The sequence below is a fragment of the Pieris brassicae genome, chromosome 1 (assembly GCF_905147105.1).
Source record: "Pieris brassicae chromosome 1, ilPieBrab1.1, whole genome shotgun sequence".
Taxonomy (NCBI): domain Eukaryota; kingdom Metazoa; phylum Arthropoda; class Insecta; order Lepidoptera; family Pieridae; genus Pieris; species Pieris brassicae.
Genome location: NC_059665.1, coordinates 2613919 through 2636272, shown reverse-complemented (window position 1 = coordinate 2636272; position 22354 = coordinate 2613919). Strand labels below are relative to the sequence as shown.

Genomic DNA, 22354 nt, shown 5'->3' with positions numbered 1-22354 from the left:
CTTCTAAACATTTAATGTAGAAAGGTATAAATTGTGACTGGTAACTAGATGTCCTTGCCTGCCACCACACTCGCTAGTCGCTGGCTCATGACAGGTGATAAGTCACGCTGCACGCAGCACACTGACTGCTGACAGTATCATTTATACTTTCGTGACACTGTAGATTAAATGGTAGTTAATGTTTGTAAACATTAACAAATTCGTCTAAAGCAGTGTAGTTTAATAGTAAAATATTATATTTATCGACTGGTTAACAAATATATCTTCACAATTATACTATTTCACAATTAATCCCGTACTATCAACATCTAACCTATAAAATTTGGCCCATCGCATCAAGCATGAACTTTCAAAATTTGGGTTTCAGCGATTTATCTGTTAGTAAAGAATATGATAACAAAAAGTACTATCTTTTTGAAAGACTTGGATTTAATACGATAGCTATTAATGCATATGTAGAAGAAACTGATGAAGAACCCAAGAAAAAAAGAAAAAAGGGTGAAATCAAGGAAAAAAAAGATTTTATTCCTCCCCCTGTAGATATATCCAATGAAGATAAGGGAAATCTCAACATATTGCAAAGAATAACTATAGGATTTTCAGATTCCAGTGTTGCTATTAAGATGAATAGCTCAGAAAATTTAAAAAAATATGACATAATTGCAGTGATTCCTAAAACTTTACAAGCTTTTCAGTATGCTTGTGGCACACTAGATGTAGATATTATAACATTCGAGCCAGAAAGTAGAATACCATATAAAATCAGTCGAAAGCTATACCGACAAGCTGTTGAACGAGGTATATTTTTTGAATTGATGTACGCTCCTGCAATAAAAGATTCATCTGCAAGGAAAAACATTATAAGCACTGCCCATAACTACCATGCCGTTGGGAAATCAAGGAACATTATAATCACAAGTTCTGCTCTAACTCCTGTACAAACAAGAAGTGTCCATGATATTATCAATCTCGGTTTTATTTTTGGGCTAAATAGTAACGAAAGTTTAAAAGCAATTAGAAATAACGTTCGTCAACTTATTCTTAAGGCCCAAGGAAGAAAATGTGGAAAACATTACATGGAAATTGAAAGTATAGATGTTATGGAAAATAAAGCCAATTTTGAGTAATTTTATTTTATTTAAAAAAAATTTACTTTTATTTACAAATCACATTATATATATGTACTACAGTCTTGCAGTTATAACATTAGCCTTACAATTACATGCATATTAATGAACTTGATGCAAGTTTGTAATTCTTATTCAGATTTGGGTTTTGGGTCTGAATTTGTTTCAGTCTTTTCAGTAACTGACCAATCCATGGACAGTCTCGAAGTACTAGAGGCTCTGTGCAATTGAGTCTCAGGTGCAGTAAAAAAGTCAGTGATCCATTTAAATCTGAAAAAGATATTTATGCTAACTAAATGAAGTGTTTATCTTTGTCCCCTGATATTTTTTTTAAATTTCAACAAAAAAGTAATTGAATGTAGGTAAAAACTGACTGAATAGTTTAATAGTTACAATAATTAAATACAGGCAATTATTTAAATGTTATGATTGTTGTTATTTACACATCAAATAATGAATTTGTTAAATTTTAATTGTGGTAATTTTTTAATTTGTTCTATGATGTTTTAAAACCAGACCTTGCACATTTTTACATAGCAGTTTAATGAATATTACAAACTCGAATCATATAAATATTTATAAACATTATTTTCAAAGGAGTGTACAAATAAAAGACATCAAATTAATTTTAATAATATATTATTTCAAATGCAATCTCAACATTTGGTACAGGATAATACAAAGGTATAAAATTCGTACATTTCATTTAAATGCGCACACAAAACTAATCTAAGTTACATTAACTAATATAATTTATTGTGGTTTTACTATTTTTATTTAAATCTAGCACCACAAACACAATTTCAACATTTGAAGCATAATATTTCCGTTTGATATAGGACATTACAAATTATCTTTAAACTTTGAACATTTCTATGTGGCTAAACTCTACATTAATTGGCTATTCCGTGAAATAATTTCGGTTTAGGAAAATGTCAAGAGTTATTATATATTTATACTTCCTTGTAACTTAAAAGTTATATTACAACTGACTGAATATAATCATTAATACTAGATTTTTAAACTGCTGAACCTACATAACAATTTATACATAATGACCGTATAGATAAGCGAGAACCATTATAATTACTCTATATGTTATAGAGCCAAGCGATTTCTGATTCTCGTTAATATTCAGTCAGTTTTATTTCAAATGCTAGTTAATACGAGGCAGTGTTATTTACATTATCAAAGGCATTATGTGCTAGTATGTATATTCTTACTCAGATCGCAATAAGTCACACATACAAAGAGGCACTTTAATTTGAAAGTTGCTTCAGGAGATCTATCGACTAGAAATTTCTATCGAGCCTCTGTTACTATATAACAATGAAAAATTCTATGAAACACTTAAACATGCATGTTATAATGACGTAAATTGATATGAATAACGATCGAATCAAAGTAAAATGTATCTGTTTTTATCGTATGACATTAATATGGTAGACAGGACATAAGCAAAGCATGATATTAACAATATTAAAGTTAAGATGGATATGATATGTTATATACACATTATAAATAGATGAGCAAAACTCTAGCAGTCTTAAACAATTATCTAATGTCAAATTTAAAATCATCCAATTACATTCAAACAACCACAATACGAATTTAGATTAAAACAAAATAAATAATCTCGAATTTATTGTAACTAGTTAACGAATTCAGTCTCATTGGTAATAAAATTAAAGATAATTGTGTCTTTCCTCAATAACCATGTTTATACCTTAAATAAATGCGCAAGGTTCTAAAATCTATATTAAATATTGAAAATAATATCTATAACAATTCATAAAGTAGAAAATACTTATTCAAAACTATGGCATTCAAGATACTAATAGTGTATCGAAATAGTCATACTTCATTCGAATACGGCGATTGTTAGGCCGGAAATATTTGAATTTTGGTAACATTCAAATGGCTAATCGTTAAATGGCTTAATCTATATTTGCAGGATAACCAAACCTGAATTTATCTTTATGCATTAAAAAGATATGTTAAATCATAAAATTTCATTTTTTCCATTATCTTTGGCCAATTTTATTCAATTGACTGTACCAATAACTACATCACGTGGTGTCTCCATCCACGAGTTTTAAAGCGTACATGAACAGTTCATCAAACAATATCTATAGCCCATTTCTGTATATTGTATAATTATACTAAAATTTACTCCATAAACGCCAGCTTTTACAAATTTGGACTAAATAGCTAATTGACTGATTTGTTAAGCATTTTTGTCGACGTTGGTAAAACAAAACTGATTTTTTTTTACTATCTATACATGTGTGTTTATGAGGTCTAATTTTGAATATTAAATTAGACTAAACTCCTTTACTTCTTTGTATTTTTGGTCTAATTCCTGTCAAAACAATTATTTGGGTTGCTATGCACAAAAAAATCAAGAAAATAGACAAAAACCGCATTTAAGTTGTTTAAAACAATGGAATTTACGTACTTTTAATACGTAAATAAAAACTGTAATCACAGTTTTAACGGAAATAAAGATTTTTAGTCCAACTTATCTGTACGTTATTTTAAGTATTTTTGCTATTAAACGTCTCATTACATTAACTTGTCTTAGGTTTCAGACTGAAAAGCATTTCGCGGCAGATATATATTAAAGGTAAAATTCGAGATAAGGCTCTAAGTATGACTCTTGTCAAAAACGTACTGGATTTGACATACGCGAGTCCTTAGGGCTAAGTTACTATTGTGAATGTTACCCTAAACATAATCTGTGATATGGCATATAGTTTAATTACTAAGGAAAGACACGCAATGCGCAACCGTATGGACATTTTCGACCAACCTGTTGTATAGTTCCCTTCGAACGCTGGCCGTGAATTTGTTGATGAGACAAAGACTGGCTGTTGATGCGAATATGGCGTTATATAGCAACACCAGCTTGAAGCTGCCCAGCCATTCGATTCGACCAAATTCACCGAGCAAATCGAAGTTTGTTATACCTAAGGAAATTAAATAAATAATTGTTTTAAAATATTTCTATTTTGGACTGACTGACTGATGGACTCTTCTAAAACTGCTCGTTTTTAAAGAAATACGAATCTATAGTTACTACTATTTATGAAATACTTAATATGAATTTCGTTAACCAGGGAATTTGACCTATAAGTTTTTTTTTTTTTATAATAAGCAATATTGAAACATCTTTTATGAGAATGACGTCTCCAACTATTTCCTAATAATATTTAAGCAGTAAAGAACTTCTATACAAAGGAAGTAATTCAAAGAATGAAGATTCAATATAGTGCTTCGGCGTCTGTTATCAAACATCACTTTGATTTTAACACTTTTTATATAGAAATCTTTTTAAAGCATTGAATCCATAATAATCCATATATCCATCTTCGCTGAAGTCGACGCATTCGAAACTGAGTCGTCGGGCAATAAATGTCACTGACAATAGGAATTTGTACACAATGCAACCGTTATCGATACTTATGCAGAACTAAGAAATATCCCTAGAAATGATAAAAACGGCCCTTCAGGACCACATTATGATCTATACTGTTTCTCTATGATTACGTCGAAACAAACATTTTATATTACAAATTATACCTATTAATACTTAACATAATTCAGCATATTGATCGTATCTATACGGTCATCGATATGCACCTCAACAATTCGTACGCACATCACTACAACTGTCCACAAGACCTGTTAGTGCGAGCGAGACAGACAGATAAATATGATTTATGACCCGAAGCCTCAGTTCATAATGAGTCGACTATAACCATATACCCGTATCACTTACCAAGTATTTTGACAAGCAACGGCTGGGCCGTTGAATGCGCTAATAACACAGCGCAGAGAGCTATGATTCTTGTTAGGGGCGTTCTTCTTGCCCGTGGTAACACCCTCAACGCCCTCATAGGGGTACAGAGCCCCGTAAGCGACGCCGCGTGTAGATATAGTATAAGGAATGCCTCTAGTGTAGCTCCCGCCCATCCTAATTTAGATAGAGACGCGATCCCTAACGTGAATTGCTGTAAAAGAAAATAAATAATTTAATAATTAACATGAAAACTCTTTTATATTTACAAACTAAATTACTCCTGTTCGATTTACGATTCAAGCACGATGAATATTTTTTTCAAGTTTCCCCCGAAGGAGTAGCAGAGACCACGTATCTACATACTACGGTTGGGACATACCGCTCTAGCGTCACCCACTTTCATGACATTTAACATGCATACTCGTTGGTTATTTGTACTTTTAACTTTTCCCTTCTCTACCGCCTGGATTTAACCCAGATATGTCCGATAAAGCCAACCCAAACTGACTTCACCGTCCACCGTTGTCTTGTATATCTTACTTACCGATGAATATTACCGATCATTGAACAGAAATTTAAAAAGGTTAATACAATTTCAAAAATTACATGTACTGAAGAATAAGGAAACTGCATTTTATGCGTCAATGTTTTCTATAACAGAAACATAACAGAACCGAACATATTATCATTAGTTATTTAGTTGTAATTTGTTCGAAGTCCCGGTGGAAAAAAAAACTATGTATTTATGTTCAGTGGCGTAGGTACCTTGGGTGGCACCCGGTGCGGAAGTTGGTGGTGTCACACCATCGAAAGTAAAAAGCAATAAATGTTATATGATAATATTGAATATTTTATAGGAAGAGGCTAACTCTCAGATTCAGAGACAAGAGATAACATAAGTAACCGTTAAATATGACTATCGGATATTGACATATGGGGGTCGCAGTACGTACGTGCGTGTACGTACGTCTCGACTCTAAATGTTACCCTACTATAAAAAACTGCAAAGACAAAACACAGAATAAAATAGATTCCGAGTCCATAGATTTTTTAAATGGCTAATTAATTTTACAAAAACACTTCAATAGTTCCACATATGACTTTCAACAAACTAAACCTCTTTATAATGTTATCTGCTTACCCGTGTGCTTAGAGGTAGTGCCTTAATTCCTATGAGCAATTCGAGCGTGTTCTGCAACACCATTAAAACTGTAATCGTGGTGAGGGCCAGGAGCAACAACATAGCCAGTGGGTACACTACGTTTCGTTGTAGCGAAGACGTTTTTCGCTTGTTCTCCACTTCCTGTATAAAATATTTACAATTTTATCACAAATATCACGAAAACTCATACCATTTAAGGTTGATTTGTTAAACGATATATTTTTCATATAAAATCCAACAATTCAATTCAAAATCATTTATTAATACACAATGTGCTCCTATGAACGTCAAAAATAATACATGAAATGTTTCTAATTTTACATTTACTGCCAGTTCTTAAATCGAGGTCGTAGAACTGAAGAACTGGCAATAAACTCTCCGCCACTATTTTTTAATCGAATTAACTACTAATTATTATACAATGTTTTAATACATTTTATTACTGGTTATTAATTAAATTGACTACCAAACACTATATGAGAAAACGTAAGCAATTTTGGCACTTTACGATTCTAAAAGAGCCGTAAAAAAATTCACAAGCGACCTAATCCTTTGATCGTGAGATAATATAACCATTGATTTATGCAACTGAGAAGTCACTCCTGAAACACACTACACACATCCTGGAGCCTGGTATATATGTTATAACTTAATTTGTAGCAAACATTATATCTATAAATAGAATGAAAATCTAAACGATCGTGCCGTCAGTAACATTGTATTACCGTATACATAGCATTCATTAGTAGAAATTGGATGTTAACTAGCTTTCTAATTGTCAAATATATTCGCTCAAGTTGTAGGCATGTTGTAATCGTAATATTAAAATTGTAATACACATTTTTTATCGCTAAACATATTCACTGGCACAAGCACTTGGAATACAGTTTTCATAACATCAGGCTCCTGTAACGCATTTTATGGCAAAACATTATTATTACTTCAAAAGAAGTGTCTACAAATAGGTAAAGTGCGTTCCTGAAATAACTTGTACATGTGTCGATGTTTCTATACCATGAATCATGATTTATCTCGCACGCAAATTGAAATGTCCATTAGCAATATTTATCATTGCTTGTATAACAATCGTAACACTGTAGCAAAACAATTTAACACGCGAACGTAATCATTCAGACGTTGTACCTTTAAATTATTTATAACGAAACAAAGCTATATTAGGAGTAATTATATTCTTAAGAGATTACACTAATGTATAATTTATTTCATTTTGCGATTGTCATTATTAAACTCGTGAAACAAAACTTATACGCATAGGTGGCTGATCATCTACTTCTTTAAAAACATATCAATGGAAGTCAGAGGAATGGCTGACCCATTGGCGAATGCACCCGGGCAGTCATGGGTCTGATCGCGGGGAAACAATAGTTGGCCATCATTAATGTGTTAAGTCCAAACTTGTGAAACAAAATGAAACGGACTTATAGATATTCATACAATTTGATAAGAATATGTTGCCAAATATTAAAAATAAAATATACTACAAAGGTAGATTTAAAAGGTATTGCTAGTGAAATTTTCCAAAAATACCTATACTATTAAAAGCTTAAGACAGTTACCATATGACAACAAAGGCTAAAGATAAGCAATAACATATGCATTATCTTTTCTTGTAATTTCAATATTGCTTTTAATCTTTGTACAAATATCATTAGTTATATTAAGATAAAATATCAATAATATAGATTTCATTAGTCACAGACACAAGCAGAACATTGAAGCAGAGTTTGCATTTTATTCGTATTATAATTGCTCAATATTGTTAACCTTTTTTGACCTAATACGAATTTTGCACTATGTATAAGCCGTCAATGGAAATTTTATTAATTGTTTAGTTTAGTTTAGTTAGTTAGTTAATATAATGGAAAGTCTGTGAAAGATAGTTTACTAATATAAAATAAAACTTTATTTATGACAGAAATATGACTGTGACAAAAGTGATCCTAGACACTATGAAGTCCCTGTAACTTATCCGGATTACATTGTAAGAACAAAGTCAACCAAATGACGTTTAAGGAATTAATTAAAAATACGTTGTTATTCTAAATATGTATATATGTAACAATATACAAATATGTTGGTATGTTGTTCTAAACGATGTAGTTGTAAACGGTTTTGACTGTATTTTAAATAGGTAATTACTAAGTAAAAACTAAAATGTGTACATACATTTTTATCTTCTCTATTTTGGAAGTGTAATATTTTTATTACACTAAATTTTATATTCACCGAAATTGTCATGTATTTTAGAATAGCTAGATTGTAACTTCTACTGTAGAGCATCGTTTTTCAAGCGGGGGGTGGCGACCCTTGGGGGTATCGAGTTTGTTTTAAGAGGGGGTTGCTGCCTTTTGTCAGTGAAAAATATTAAATACAAACTACATGTAGCCAAAAACATTTCATTCGTCAGTCTATATAGAGGTATTATTATAATTTTACAATGACGTGATTGCATTACATTGTTTTATTTATATACAGTCAACAATTTACATACCTTCCTCATGGCAACAATCCTATGCAATCTCTCATTGAGACCAGCCTGCAAAGCACCATTACGGAGCCGAAGCAGTGGTATCTGTTTCTCATCAGGCTCAACAATCTTGGCTTTGGAATCGGACACACTGACGTCCACGGACGCAGATATGTCCCCTCGACCCGGGCACATTGGCTCTGGGGTAATGTAACTGGCACCTGGAAAATTTATTTTAAAGTAAGCTTCAACCGTTATTGGTTGACTCAGAACGGCTCATATTATCTGATCATCACGACGACATCGATTTATTTCATTCGATTTGCGTTGAGTTTTCCTTCAACGTACGAGCGTCAGATGCACACATAGGCAAATTCTATCACATAGGGATCGAACTTTCGACCTCAGGGATGAGGGGCGCGTGCCAATATTGCGTTTTTTCTAATTAGATAGTCTTTATTTTTAATATGCCTGACCCTCTGCTCCGAAATTTTGAATGTTTTACTATGGTACTTTCAACAGGCACCTGGATTTAATGGCAGCTGTAGTAATAAACGTTGCTTTGTGTACATTCTATAGTCCCCTCTGGAATCGGAGATCATTAGAGATCTTTTGTAGTACTATTGATGTCTTACTGTTTTTTTAAATGCAAAACTAACGAAATCTCCACGTTAGGCATGGAACCGAGCATAACTAGGTCATTTGTTTTCTGTCGAATTGTTGTGTTGAATAGAGGAAACGAATTCCTCTTCACAATGTGATACGTAAGTTTCTTCAAAGTTAGACAACGTGATTATTAAATTATATTTAAAGTATGAAACTAATATAACCAGTGTACGAATGTTCTATTTGGTAACTTTCGCTTTAAATAAATAAATAGAACATTTAAAAATAATCAACATTCCTACAAAGCCATTAGGCTAATGAATATCTTTACTTTATCAAAGAATTTACGCACTATTTAGGTGAGGTGACAGGAGCGTTTTTGCTTCTGTCACGTGACATTGAAACATGTCCCATTATTTTGATGAACAAGACCACTAACATCTCATCCTATATACTTTTTATAAAGGTGTCAACATATAGAGTTCAGATTGCGCTAAAACGTAATAATAATAATGTATTGGTATACACGGATTACTTAGAAAACTGGATTTCAAGAGCCCGTGACTACTGAGTAACATTTCCCTAAGCTATCCAAGTTACGCATAAAAGTATTGATCAATATGCTTTTACAAAATTAAATATTCCTCCTGTTCAAATGACTAACAATGGTACGCATTTCATTCATCTATCTATATATCTATATGTATAAAATTCTCGTGTCACAATGTTCGTTCCCATAAACTTCCGAAATGGCTCGACGGATTCGTATGAAATTTTTATGCATATTCAGTTAGTCGGCTACTACATACTATATTTCAAACCCCTTAGTGATCAGGGGTCCACCCCAAATTTTTATTTTTTTATTTTTCAGACAAAACATTTTGTTTTTATTTTTCATGATACAACATACAAAAATACATACAACCCCTCTACGATCGACTCCTATTTTTAATTATAGTACATAGGTTATTTTATTGAACTTTAAAAATGTTTCCTATATAAATAATATACATGGCAAGAGGACGTTTGCCGGGTCAGCTAGTATACTATAAAACAGCTGGTTATATTTTAGAATTATAAGCTAAAATAGCAATTGCAGTGCAGGCTTTTCGTAGTGTTTTTAAGGCAGTTTCTGCCACGCACCACTACTATGTAGAACTGACCACTGAAGTATTTCCGAACCAATTCGACTCGGTCTTCAATAAAAGAGCGTATAAATTCCTAAAAAGCCGACAACGCAATCGCGAGCCCTCTGGCATTGAAAGTGTCCAGCGGTATCACTTAACATTAGCTGAGCCTCGTGCTCGTTTGCTCCCTGTTCTCTAAAAAAGGCGAAAGTTATTTACATACAAAACAAAGCCAAGATAACTCGCGTCAAAAACTGTCACCCAATATGGTCGGTAAACATCCTTGGACTTTCATCACAGACATCCATTAGCGCTTTAACACTTGCCTAGGTCAAGCTTCTGTGTTTGACACTGGTTTAGATATCAGACATGCTGGTTCCCTCGCAAGATTTCTCCACTCACACTTCAGAACATGCGTTAGTTACAATGAAATCCATTATCGTATTGTCGAATTTGAGTTCACGACCTCAGGGTTGTTAAACGCTTACAATATAAGTACTATTAAAAAAAAATTTTTGACATTTGACATCCTAAAAGTACGAAAAAAAATCTATTAAAAACTCAAGATTTTTTTTAAATATTATCTTTTGACCTTACATTAAGTTGCAGTCACGCGTGGTCGTTAAACTCTATCTTGAAAATAAGAATGCAGCCTTCATCGATTCAATAATAATAAAATATTAAGTATTTATTTTTTATAGTAACTCGACTTAGTATAGAAAATCGCGAGGTTATTGCAACAGAACTTTTGAATAAAGCAGTGATTAATTATTGACATTTTTTTTTATAGTACAGGGGGCAACCGGGCAGGAGGTTCACCCGATGTTAAGTTATACCGCCGCCCATGGGCACTCTCAATGCCAGAGAGCTCGCGAGTGCGTTGTCGGCCTTTTAAGAATTGGTACGCTCTTTTCTTGAAGGACTTTAAGTCGAATTGGTTCGGAAATACTTCAGTGGGCAGTTCCAGATAGTAGTGGTGCGTGGCAGAAACTGCCTTAAAAACACTCTACGAAAAGCCTCGTCCACCTTCACTTATAATAATTGTATAATACAACCAGCAGTTTAATGCGTAATGCGTTCCAATGTTAGTAATTTCAACAGGATAACTTTCATTTTGTAAATGCATATTGTACGTCGGAGAAAATCGTAAAGAAAATAAAAAATCCAATGGCGTTACAGCCCTTATGAAACTATAACAATTTTCTTGATATTTTTCTTTGTAGAGAGCAAGGTAATCAATTATCTGAGACACACACACACATATTTGTTAGTTCTTAACGAAGATTCATTTATTAACAAATACTTATTACGCTCATAAATAGAAACTTAATTTATAATTTCAACTTCATTTTTTAAAATTATTTTATTGTGCCTGGTTTCGAAAACACGATCTCAGGACTGGGAGTGCCTCTAACAAATCGAATAAACAAAATTATTCAAACAACAAATGTATTTAAGCAGTTAAGGTCGCATAAAGACAAACGTTGGAAATATGTTTTATGCCATAGACACGATTTATTTATAGCTGCATATATTTATGATACATTATTGGTGATTGAAGACTAACACGCGTAGTTCGAGATAAGGCCCTCATTATTTGAGTTTTATTGTTAATTTTAAGCTTCGTCGAAGCATTAGTGTACAAAAATACCAATGGCGCTACAACCTCTAGGCCTTAGATTTTTTTATCTGTTTCGTGATAATTTTATTCTTTATAGGGAAGTAGGTGATCAGCCTTGTGTACCTGATACACGCCGTCATTTATATCTGACATGCCTCACGATTTTCTCCTTCACCGTGCCAGCGAGTGATTAATTGCGCACATGATCCATTGGTGCACAGCCTTGATTTGAACATAGGTTACAGGTCCTAAGGGTCCTCCACACTCCTCAGTGTACAGTGTTATAAATATTTATTGAAATGCGTAGTACATCTGAATAATCGCTATGCAACGGCCGCTCTTATCAGTATAGTATTAAACAATGTTTTTATACACAAATGTTCTTAATAGAACAAATGGTTCCTATCTACACAGGTACACACGGATAAGTCAAGCATCACGAAGGTCGAATTGTACGAAGGTCTATCAAATTATATACGGAAGTTATTAGACTAATTAGATTGTAGATTAGATCCTACTGAAATTTATTAAGGAAATTCATCTATAAGGATCTATTTTTCTAAATCACGAGAACTAGCATATAATTTCTAGTTAATTTTAGAAATGCATTTATAATATTACTTTATTTTTGCTCTCAAACAAGTTACAAGGAGGACAATCAGATACTTATGAAAATATGTTATAGAAAGAATATAGACGTGCGAGAACATGAGCTAACCAGATCTATGCCACTTACAATCGAGTATCCCGCAATATCGCAGCATACAGAGTCAAGCATCATTTTTAAAATGATATATTTAATATAATACATGTTTATTATATAAGGAAGAAAAAGAGAAATATGAATACAAACCGTTTCTACACCAACTTGCTATGCGATTAAAATATGACGTTAAATGGTACAAAATATATTGTAGTATAAAATTCTAGCCTTGGTTATATATTCGGTGAAGGTGACACGTGAGGGTTTTAAAATTCTACTACCATGCTTCCTAAAAACCTACGACATATTTGCATGTAAATATATTTTTAATTAGCTAAATAAACAAATGTACATTTCAGTTCACTTCAATCGCATTAGGTTTAACCATATAGGAGTATAGACACGTACCTACGACTACAAAATCAATAATTATACACATACGACTCCAAATCAATAATACTCCTTGATGGATCGTAATACAACTGCGTGTCTATGACCTTGTATAAATTTAATGGAAATGTGATTTATGACGAAATAACTGTACCATATTACTATATGTTAATATTTACATTCAATGTGGATACTTATATATTATTCATTAGTCCACGTCAGTTCTTACATCGCATTTATTCGTGAGTTAATTGTTAAATAATTATTATGTTAAAATATTTAAAAAAAAAATTGAATTTAAGATAATACTGATGGAGCACAATTACGCGGTATTCCTTTTATTACAATTCCTAGCATTCCTATATCCCGGTAATTGTAATGTCTGTAACAATCCACTGTCAGGTTTAAAAGGTGCCATGCCATCATCATGGTCGTCAGTTAAAAATTTATACGAATACACGCCATTAATATGGTAATAAAAAGTATGTTTTAACACTTGATTTCTACTAGAGAAAAATCGGTTCCTGAGTTTTCTTAGTAAAGAACTTGTAAACTACATATATCCTTTAATGTTTTTATAACTATTATTGTTACCTTGATACAGCTTTTTGTCGCAAATATATTTAAAACGTTTCGCAAAAATTTTATAAAACCATTGTCTATATAGGAAGCGTCATTCAACAAAAACTATAATGTTCGTACATGCGTAAATGGTTACAAAAAATGGAATTAAATATTAATAACCCGTCGTGCGAAGATGCAAGACAATAAAAAATTTACTTTTATTACTTCGTGTTAATATATATTTTTTAACTTTTTTAGATTTTATGTCAGTTTTTCTCGAGCATTATATTAACTGCTTACGATTTAATGACTTATTATTATTTTAAGATTATTACCAAGCCAACATGAACCGTTTCATCCGAAATAATATATCGACTTATAAGATAATTGAGTTATAAACTGTTAGCTAAGCGTTTAACTTCACGCTTCAACTCTAATTACCCTTAGCGGCCAAGGACGCTGATCACTGACGTCACGTGATGACGTCACATGAACCCATTTGATCCTTAATTAAAACCTTCTTGGGGGTGAAAGTGTAAAAAGAAAAACAAACCGCATCTCTAGTCCAATACGCCTTGCTACGCGACATGATATATAGTAATATTACGTCTATTTGACCAATCACAATAGAACACAACGTTGCGTTTTACGTCTTCCGTTTCAAATTCCCAACCCTTCCTAAAAGTTTTAAGTTGGCAATTTTCATCATTTCTTACGTCTAACAGGAGGCCTTTGTATCAGACGTTGGTGAAAACAAACATACGTATGAATTAGAAAGAGGTCAATATTAGTAATTAACATACCTGTGCTAGCGGAGTTGTCTATTCGCCTTCGTATAGTGTCCTCTTCGAACGAGTAGACATAATATTCTTCATTGAGATCCCTCAGGAACTGTGGCTTCACCAGAACGGCTCCAACTACACCGAACAATCTCACGAAACCCAAAGGCGTAAACACTGAAATCGTTTTGATATGATAAAAACGAAAAATAATATGTGAAAATATTCGGCATTTTCCATTTGCATAAAAAAGGCGTTTTTGTATTTGTTGTATTTTTTTCTAATGGCCAAGTAGGTGATCAGCCTTCTGTGTGTGACACACTTCCATCGACTTTTTGGGTTTAAAGTTGGTCTCCTCACGATATGTTGCTCTCCGTAGGTGTTAAATAATAATAAATAAAATATTCAATGGCGCTACAACCTTTTTAGGTCTGGGCCTCAGATTTCTGTATCTGTTTCATGATCGTTTGTGAATTGAATAAGCAATTAGGTGATCAGCCTTCTGTGCCTGACACACACCGTCGACTTTTTGGGTCTAAGGCAAGCCGGTTTCCTCACGATGTTATCCTTCACCGTTCGAGCTAATGTTAAATGCGCACATAGTAAGAAAATCCATTGGTGCACAGCCGGAACTTACAACCTCAGGGATGAGAGTCGCACGCTGAAGCCACTAGGCTAACACTGCTCTGTGTATGTGTTAAATGCGCACTTAAAAAGTCTATTTTTGCAAATTCGGAGATCGATCTCAGGGATAAGAGTCGCAAGACGAAATCACAAGGCCAACACTGCTCTTTTATAAAACCTAGCTATAGTAAAAATGGAGTTTCTAGGAAACGTACAGAAAACATACAGACCCTGTAACACCCCTATTTCTGTATTGAGAGCTAAAAACAAGGTCAGGCTATTGACACCGTTCGATACTAAAGTATCGATTTTATTAATCTTAGATCCAATGTCCGATGTTATTAACAGGATAAGTATTTGTTCAAGCCAAGGCTAACCACAAAAATAGGTTTCGTTAGACACTATCGAAATTATTGTTAGTTGTACACACACATCCACATTTTTTCACTAAACTTAAATTAACATTATAAAGAAGTTTGTAAATTTGTTAAAATCTCTGGCACTACTGATTATAAAGTATTACCGTTTACTTTTAGTAAACACGTAAAAATTAAACTTTTAAATCACATCTTAATGTCTAAAACTATTTTCGCAATATTCAAATAGACTTTTTCTTTAGTCACCTTTAGGTTACGTTATTTCTTACGTGTTTATTGTTTTCAGTTTTCTCCAGTTCATTGTTTAACTAGAGAGTTATCGCAATTGTTTAAAATATCCGTTGTATTGTTTTAATAATTTAAAAATAACAAGCTTTTGATGGAAACTGTATATACCAATTACCAATACGATTTTGTCTTATAAGACTCTATAAGAGCTAGGCTTATGTTCTACTGCCAAAAATCCCAACATACATCTGTTGGGATTCATACCTTACATTTATATCGTTTAGATGTTTGGATCACTCTCGATATTTTTGCTTTTACCTAGCTTTTATCTTTCCTATAAAAAAGTAGCATATAAACACTCCCGTGTTTTTTAATTTTCTACGAAGTCATATGTAGTTCTCTAGTTAGTAAATTGTAGTCTTTAAGTATACATACGTCCTTTAAGACCCTAGGGAGGATGCGATAAGCAATTCTGAATTATACTAATAACTTTTGGATTAAAGGTTTGTGAATAAAGCTCGCTCTAATTAATTTAAACCGTTGATTATTTTAATGGCTTTACAATTCTACATAATACAGAACACATATTAGCAGAAAACAAGTCATAAATTAAAACCTCATTAATCACAACGTCATCGTAGGCTTGGCAACGGTAACTATGGACGTAACATCAACACGAGAGCAAATTGATTTACATGAACGAACCATGAGTCGTTGTTTTACAAATCCCGCACTTAAAGATCACAAAGCTATGGAGCTGAATGAAGAATGGACGAACTTCATGAAAAGAATAGGAGAAGTGTCAGGTCTGGTAAAAGATCTCGCCAGTGGTGATAAGGACAAAGCAGACGCTGCCAAGGTGCTGGCTGATCGCTGTCTAGAAGGCAAAGATATCAATGTCGACGATGTGAAAATGACAGTCAAACATGATCGAACTGTGATAAATCAGAAGGCTTTTAAATCGCTCGAGAAAAATGACACGGTATGCTTATTTGTCTAAATAATATATTTTTTTAAGAGTAGTGTTGGTCTAGTGGCTTCATCGTGCAACTCTCATCCTGAGGTCGTAGGCTGGATCCCCGGCTGTGCACCATTTGACTATTTCTATGTTCGTATTTAACATTAGCTCTAACGGTGAAGGAAAACATCGTTAGGAAACCGGCTTGTCGGGCACAGAGGTCTTATCAACTACCTGCTTATTCGATTATCAAATGATCATGAAACTGATACAGAAATCTGAGGCCCAGACCTAAAAAATTTGTAGCGCCATTGATTTTATTTATTTTTTAATATAATTTTGTAATAAACGCGCACTTAAAAATAACTCATAAATTATATCAAGCTAAGAAAGCTAAAATATCTGTTAAGTTTAAGATTACCGACATAATTAGATGATAACTTAAGACAAAGGCATATAAACCACACGCACTGGGTTGAAAATTATTGCTTCAGGTTGGAAATAACATAATGCTGATTCATAAAGAACGATCATTCAGCTGAGCTAAGAAGACTCTTTGTTTTTTTTAGCTTAGTACAAGTAAAACTGCAGTAACAAAAATTCAATTTAACATATTGAAATTGGGTTATCATAAGTTACACAACACAATGTATTCAACTCATGCGCTTATCTTTAGCACTAAGTACCTTTACTGCATTATAGTAAAAAAAATAATACGTGCTCAATTAATATGACGATTGAACTAACGCATTTATTTTTACTTCTACTTCTTTCGAATTTCTCAGTGTTCTAATTACACGAGCATTACAAAAATACCGGCTTCTTTATTTATAGAACATTGTTAAGTAATTGCATTGTACGGAAATAGCAAAGATTCACAATGGTGAAAGAAATTTGGCTCGTGTACCGCTATAAATATCTATCATTTGTATTCGAGAACACTCAAAGTTTTTACAGTCTTGTTTTAGCTTATCAAATTATTGTTTTGTAGAATCTAAATGTTCCGTTATATCTAAAATATTGTACAAAGAACCAATTTATTGTTAATTACTTCGACATAAATTGCATTCTTTTAAACGTTTATCTATTTAACGTCATCATACTGATAATTCTGAAAATTATTGTACAGCCTGGCTTTAAAATAAATAATGTAAATCTAGTTCCGGTTAGTAGTATAATGTGACGGGTGTTATACCGGTACAAGAAGTTAAATGAAATACACGTGTGTCTGCAATTCCAGGGTGAACTCGACAAAGATGCATGGATGGCCGAAGTGAGCAAAGATGCAGAACGGCGGGCGTTGGATCGGAAAATTCGTCACGAAAAAGCCGACACATTAAAGACACAAGCAATCAAAGCATTCCGTCGGCAAGAATACGAAAAGGCACTATCATGCTACAATAGAGCTATAGAACAGGTCAAAGACAATCCAATGTTTTACTGCGACAGAGCATTGACGAACATCAAACTTGGAAACTATCAGAAGGTATGTCAATGACCTTCACCGACATGCATTCGACTGGTTTCGAGGCGATAATGGTGAAAACGCGTTAGATAAATTCTAGCCCGCAATTCGCATAAACAATCTACGAACTTTCTATGTAGTTAATAATTTCATCGAAGAGTGCACCGTGCTTGAATGATGACTGCCACATTTAGCGCACGGAAATATTACATTTTGAGAGGGACAAAAAGAAACCACTAACTCTTAGATCTTTGCACATTATTACACGTCAATCACGTTGATTAGATAACATTAACTATAAAAATATTTAGATATCAGAGATATTGGGGTTAAACTATGCTTTATGGGAGTTAACATAAACATCATTACGCCTGATTGACTGACTATCGAGAACTTAGGATTTACGGTTTAAATGATCAACTTAATAATGGTGAGAGCAGTTGTTCATATAAAATAAGCTCAATATTGAGTTGCGTCCAAATCGACTGTTTTGAATCACTATTGTTTTACGAGCACAGGCTACGAGTAGGAATAATAAATATAGCATGTTTGCGCGTCAATCGCGAACATAAATTGTCTTTTTATCTACACTAACAAGTTTTGGCAATTATGTATGGCTGGGTGAGTCCAATTGTATAGTATTCGCGTGAAACTAATATCTTCGTTGCTTAGTTGGTCACTTCGCATTCAATATTTTAAGATGTAAGGACTCAAATCTTTGTTAGTAAATAGTCTAAATCTTTAATTTTAAAGGCACGCCCACACATAGATAAAAGTTCTAAGTAATGTCTTGCTCGTGTATGCAAAGCCAAGCGAAAAAAAAACTTTTCAGTCTTTCATTAGTGTCGCGTAAAGAAATTTAAGCGCCAAAAATTTTTTTTTAGGTCTTTAATGACTGTGAATGGGCACTGCGACTCAATGAAAAAAGCTTTAAAGCTCGCTTGTACATGGCAAAAGCGCACAAGATGTTAAATGAGGTTGACAAACTGGAAGAATGTAAAAAAGAACTGTACGAAATGTTCCCACAACATGACGACCTCATTAAATATTTTCTGAATAAAGAGGAGGGAATGGTTGAAGATGATGAATCACAGGATATATAATTTTGTGATAACTATTTTTAAATAAATATTGATTTTCATTCAATACGCCATCTGTTAATATCTGATAGCCACCAATATACTATTATCAGAGATAGTAACACGATACACATATTTCGTAATTATTTTTTAATAGATAAGATATCGGAACATCATAAAAATACTATACATACTTTTAGAAATTATATCCCTTAATGCTTCAACATCAAAAATATTTTTACTTCTCACTTATTGGGAATTGACAACACGCGAAAACACAAATTTATGCGTCCGCCCGCTAAAATATTGGTGAAAATACATTAATTATATTATTTTTGTAAACACTTACCTAACAACATCAGTACGCCGACGAATGACACACAAGAATACAAGAATGGAAGGTATGTCCATAAATCTGTAACAGAAGGAATTATTTTATGCATAAGTAATAAGTATGCAATTCACTGACATATGTATGAGTATCCATATACACTTTACATACATAGTTATATAATGATTCGCCACAATTCGTTTTATAGATACAAATAATTCAATGGTTAGCCGTAGATAATAGTTAATACACAATTTTATTACATATCTTGCAATATTGTCGAAAACATTCATAAATTGGTTCAAGTTGCATCTTAAGCGGTGAGCAATTCAATGACAGCGGCACTAGTCATATCTTGTTTATCTTAAAACTACAAACTACAAACACACTTTCCCTCCAAAATGGTAAAATATCTTATAACTAAAACTTGATTCCCTTTAAAGGTACTCGTCTCACAAGCTAGTTATACAGGGCCTTAGGAATACCTATCAAATTACTTGTAATTGGATACCTACCTTTAATAAGTGAAAGGCAAAATTATAAACTATAGGTTATAGCAATTAAATTATTGCAATAAATAAATTAATTTTATCGTGATTGTAGGAGTGATCTTACATTGAAATGTATCATACAATACAATACTAAAGTAACCCTGTAACTAGTTGTATAAAAAATCAATGGCGCTGCAACCTTTTTAGATCTGGGCCTCATATTTCTGTATCTGCCTCATGATAATTGGTTAATCTAATAGGCAAGTAGGTGATCAGCCTTCTGTGCCAGACGCATACCGTCGACTTTTTTGGTCTAAGGCAAGCCGATTTCCGATTTCATCACGATGTTTTCCTTTACCGTTCGAGAGAATGTGAAATGCGCACTTAGAAAGAAAGTCAATTGGTGCACAGCTGGGGATCAAACCTACAAACTTAGAGATAGGAGTCGCATGGTAAAGCCACTAGGCCGTGTTGCTATATTAACTAGTTGTATACAGATATGTACATTAATGTATTTCAAATACTAATGGACAGAATTCGTGACTAACGACGCATCACAGACGCACCTAGCATGGCATTGACCGAAACAATGGATTCTATAATGTATGGCATGAATACACAAGCTCCCTTTTCAATACATACATTACGGAAACAATACATAAAATATCAGATCCCAATAATCTATAATTAAATTAATGTGAAATTTTAAAGTAGTTCCTAGAATACAAATCTTTATTTAAAGTATTTGTTGTCCAGTTTAAAAAAAATATATATTTTTAGGGTTACATTTTAAATTACTAATAACAATTACTAATTGATAATATTATATAAATATTAATAGCCTTCCTCTTTTATCCAGATTTATCATATAAAATATTACAAATTACATTGCAATAATTGTATCGCAATTAAATCAATAATGTTGTTAAATATTATACAGCCTTTGGACCTCAAGTAGTTAAAATGAATGTTGAACCCCAAACTACTGATAGTTATGTTTATTTCCCAAAACATAATATTACTTACTGAGTAATGCATCTATTCCAGATCGATCACCTTTTAACCAGGCTGAGATCACATATGCTAGTCCAAGCATACCAATCCCAAGAAGGAACAAGACTATAAATGTCTCATATACTCTGCCTCTCAAACCCCGACATCCAGGAAATCCAGTTGATTCAGAAAATAAGTAAGCAAATGGTAGGAACACAAACAATGACAGATTTGAAAAGAGAAACACATGGTTCCATAAACCTAAAACAAAAATATATATTACAAAAAAATTATTTATCATTACGTCTCCAGGTAATTTGTAATTACTAAGTTATTATCACAAGCATGTACAGTTATTATTATTATGAAGAAAATAAAATTTTAATTAATTTTTAATATTTTGTTATGAATAAAACCATTATTTTCTTACCCTGTATAAGTGAGCTATTTAGCCATTTAACATAATAACTATTTGGGTACAAAATGAGCACTTCATTGCTGACTATTGAGACTGGCAGCAGGAGTGCTGATCCCAATGATACAGCCAAGGCAAAGGTACAGAGCCACAGGCTGATACGGTAAACCTTGACCTCATCTTCATCTGCTGTAAAGTAATCTTCACTGTCTCGACGTCTAAATTTCTCGATTAACATGAACGAGAAAAGGTACAACAAAATGAATAGAAGGAGGAATATCTAAAACAAAAGAAATTCATTGTAAATATTTTAAACAACGTAGAAGTTAGGTCAAACAACAAAACTTACGATTTGCTCCCGAACATTGTTGTGAAATATTTGTTCACGCAAATCGGCCTCCTCATCATCCATCACCCCCAACGGTATTTTTTATTTAATTTTATATGCTTGTAAAATGGGACTCATTTTTTTTACATTTTTCACGGGTATAAATCACTTCACTAGGTTTCACCACCTATACAATAATTTTATTTTAAATCCAACATAAATTTAAATAATAAATTTTGCACTTTAAAATATTACACGAGACGATTTTAATTTTTTGGTCAGAACTCACAAAAATTATTGGAAACTGTTTGCTACGAAGATTGATCATTGAAGTGATTGAAGGCAAAATATTAAAGTCAATTGATGTAATAATTTGACTAGTGTCAAGTATGCTGTATGACATATAAAAAGATCATCTGTGGTAATAAAGTATCACTGTCATTGCAAATGATTAAAGCCTTCATAACCGTAAACCGGTGTATCGAGCTGTCGACCACAGATTTTAATAAAAAGACAGGCCGATTTACATTCATGGACTTAAAACCTTAATCTCCTTAGGCTACCATAGCAACGCCATACTATGATTATACCATTGATATATACATTGACCATAAAACGACCAAAGAGAGCCAGCTGTGAATTTTACCACCGTATATGTAATATTAATGATTTACAGATTCAGAGGCTAAATGGCGT

General features: G+C 32.9%; 3 protein-coding genes across 5 annotated transcripts; 2 read left to right on the top strand and 1 right to left on the bottom strand.

Moving 5' to 3' along the window:
* The first annotated feature begins 48 nt into the window (after positions 1-48).
* LOC123710090 (ribonuclease P protein subunit p30) lies at positions 49-1128 on the top strand. The gene has a single exon (XM_045661790.1). The coding sequence runs from the start codon at positions 342-344 to the stop codon at positions 1125-1127; it is 786 nt and encodes a 261-aa protein (XP_045517746.1). The 5' UTR covers positions 49-341; the 3' UTR covers position 1128.
* Positions 1129-1258: 130 nt separating this feature from the next.
* Positions 1259-21990, bottom strand: LOC123710062 (protein Lilipod). Of its 3 annotated transcripts, XM_045661758.1 has the most exons (11): positions 21948-21990; positions 21680-21845; positions 21346-21610; positions 20949-21176; positions 19450-19515; positions 14394-14546; positions 8604-8800; positions 6071-6232; positions 4909-5140; positions 3940-4096; positions 1259-1397 (listed from the first exon to the last, which is right to left on the bottom strand). In XM_045661758.1, exons 2-11 carry the CDS (start codon positions 21740-21742, stop codon positions 1259-1261), a joined length of 1662 nt encoding a protein of 553 aa, XP_045517714.1. In that variant the 5' UTR covers positions 21743-21845; positions 21948-21990. The 3 variants fall into 3 exon arrangements, with proteins under 3 accessions (XP_045517714.1, XP_045517707.1, XP_045517723.1); XM_045661751.1 differs by having other exon boundaries at positions 21680-21979; XM_045661767.1 differs by lacking the exon at positions 14394-14546 and having other exon boundaries at positions 21680-21979.
* Positions 16297-19167, top strand: LOC123710098 (tetratricopeptide repeat protein 12). The gene is made up of 3 exons (XM_045661801.1): positions 16297-16580; positions 17797-18042; positions 18906-19167. Exons 1-3 carry the CDS (start codon positions 16305-16307, stop codon positions 19122-19124), a joined length of 741 nt encoding a protein of 246 aa, XP_045517757.1. The 5' UTR covers positions 16297-16304; the 3' UTR covers positions 19125-19167.
* Positions 21991-22354: the final 364 nt, after the last annotated feature.